This window comes from Raphanus sativus, chromosome 4 (assembly GCF_000801105.2).
Source record: "Raphanus sativus cultivar WK10039 chromosome 4, ASM80110v3, whole genome shotgun sequence".
Classification (NCBI taxonomy): Eukaryota; Viridiplantae; Streptophyta; class Magnoliopsida; order Brassicales; family Brassicaceae; genus Raphanus; species Raphanus sativus.
This window is the reverse complement of record NC_079514.1, coordinates 1,517,618-1,519,657: the sequence shown is the minus strand read 5'-3', so window position 1 is coordinate 1,519,657 and position 2,040 is coordinate 1,517,618. Positions and strand designations below refer to the sequence as shown.

Genomic DNA, 2,040 nt, shown 5'->3' with positions numbered 1-2,040 from the left:
TCCTCTTTTGAATATATATTAAATAAGAATATAATAGTATTATATTTTGCATTTTTTAATTTTTAAATGTCTTTTTTTTAATGTGTCAAATTCATTTTTTTTTTTTGCGAAACGGATAAAATATAGAGATTCTACTGAGTAAACCAAAACCAGAGAACAGTGGTCCGGTTTAGACCAAACGGTTTATTACATAGAAACTTGAGAAATAAAAAAAGGACACAAAAAAGGATAAAGCAAAACCTCTCGGTCTTCCAACTCCACCACCACACAGACACAACACAACACCCAACGACGAAAGACGACAATGGCACTTTCTTCTGGTACCTTCTCTACCTTCCTCCGCGTCGATACGGCGCCGTTCCGGAGCTCTCCGTCTCTCCTTATCTCCTCTTGTCCGGCTAACATGCGCATGGTGCGAGCCGTAACCTCCGCGACGGCGGCGGCGTCGTCCTCCGAGCCGTCGTCAACCACCAAGACGAGGGAGCCACGTGGAATAATGAAGCCTCGTCCGGTGACACCGGAGATGCAGGACGTTGTAGGCGAGTCGGTGATACCTCGCACGCAGGCTCTCAAGCGTATCTGGGCTTACATCAAGGAACACGACCTTCAAGTAATATACTCTGTTTCTATTGAAAGGCTTTACCTTTCTCGTAGACTAATCCCAGATAATTGCTTATTGATTCAAAAGAGACGGCCTTTTTTTAAGAATTTGGATGAGGCTTTCTTGCAAAAGTTTGAAACTTCTTTGGAGCTTAGTAAAACCTTTTTAACAGCTTATGTTGACTAGGCTCTGTTTTATCCTCCTCTATGTTGTGTTGATAGTGACTTCAATTGATATATGTATGACCAAATATCCCTTTTGATTCCTTACTTTGTCATGTTTGGTAGGTTTGATCATCATATGACCTGTCTAATGACTATTTGAGTTCGGTCTAGTTGTAACAAATGTGGATTTTCACGTTTTGCTTTAGCTCACCTTAAGAAAGTTTTTCATGTTCGTTGTTTGTGTTTTTTTTAGTAGTGATAACTTTTCAACATAATGAACAGATTTTTTTACAACAAGTCAGTTCATATTCTATCTTTTTGTGTTAAATTTGGTAGTGACTTAAAATGAGAGTAATGTTGTTCTTTCTACAGGATCCACGAAACAAGAAGGTTATAATCTGCGACGAGAAGCTGAAGAAGATATTTGATGGCAAAGACAGTGTCGGTTTCTTGGAGATTGCTAAGCTCATCGGCCCTCACTTCCTCTGAATGGAATTGAAATGAAATTTGGCAGAAAAGAGAAAAAATAGACGATCGATCATTGCGTATGTTTTTTTTGGGTGAGCTATCAAGGCAGATTACATGTTAGTTAAATGTTAGGGGGGTTTAAAGAAGTTTTATTCAACCAAAGTTAAGTAGTTAAGCCTTTGGAGTGTCTCCTTGCTTTCCATTGCAGTTTCAAATATGTTTTTTTTCTTATCTTAGGACATGGACAACTCTTTTAATGAATCGGTCGGTTGTGTTCTCTACATCGTTTCTCTCGTGTAATTTGTTGCGGTTGTTTTTTGCTTTATATACATGCGAGACATGGACCCATGGTCATTCAAGTTTAGTCTGTTAACAAAGCGTAAAGTTCATGGAGAACTATCCAACAAAGTATGGCATGTCCAATATTCCATATTAATTCTGAGACCATTCGCAAGGAAAAGAAGATGCTTCGTCTCCAATCTTGTAATCGTCGTCTCTACCCCGCCAAAAACAGGTTCACTCAAGTCTCAATCAGCCTCAGCTCACGCTCCTGTGCTGCTCATCTCCCTATCTCGCTATCTAAACAAAACTACATAAATGACGAATTGTGACAGATAGGGGAGAATTGTGATAGATAGGGGGGAGCTCACCGAGACTAGAGAAGCTCAATGGCTTGCTCCAACAAGAAAGGGATTGTACAAGTAACAAGTCCTTGGTTTCTGTGAGGTTGTTCACTAGACTTATTGTAATACCCCGATTTTCCAAAATATATAATAATAATAAATAATAATAAATAAAAAAATAATC

The 2,040-nt window shown here is 38.8% G+C and overlaps 1 protein-coding gene across 1 annotated transcript; it reads left to right on the top strand.

The window, feature by feature from the left end:
- The first annotated feature begins 239 nt into the window (after positions 1-239).
- On the top strand, positions 240-1,514 carry LOC130512008 (upstream activation factor subunit UAF30-like). The gene is made up of 2 exons (XM_057010057.1): positions 240-610; positions 1,138-1,514. The coding sequence occupies exons 1-2, from the start codon at positions 305-307 to the stop codon at positions 1,252-1,254; spliced, it is 423 nt and encodes a 140-aa protein (XP_056866037.1). The 5' UTR covers positions 240-304; the 3' UTR covers positions 1,255-1,514.
- Positions 1,515-2,040: the final 526 nt, after the last annotated feature.

What these genes read in the sequence shown, in the direction of transcription:
- LOC130512008 (XM_057010057.1), top strand. Translation starts at nt 305, where the DNA reads ATGGCACTTTCTTCTGGTACCTTCTCTACCTTCCTCCGCGTCGATACG. An exon ending in TCAAGGAACACGACCTTCAA is followed by an intron (nt 611 to 1,137) that starts GTAATATACTCT and finishes TTCTTTCTACAG; the next exon opens with GATCCACGAAACAAGAAGGT.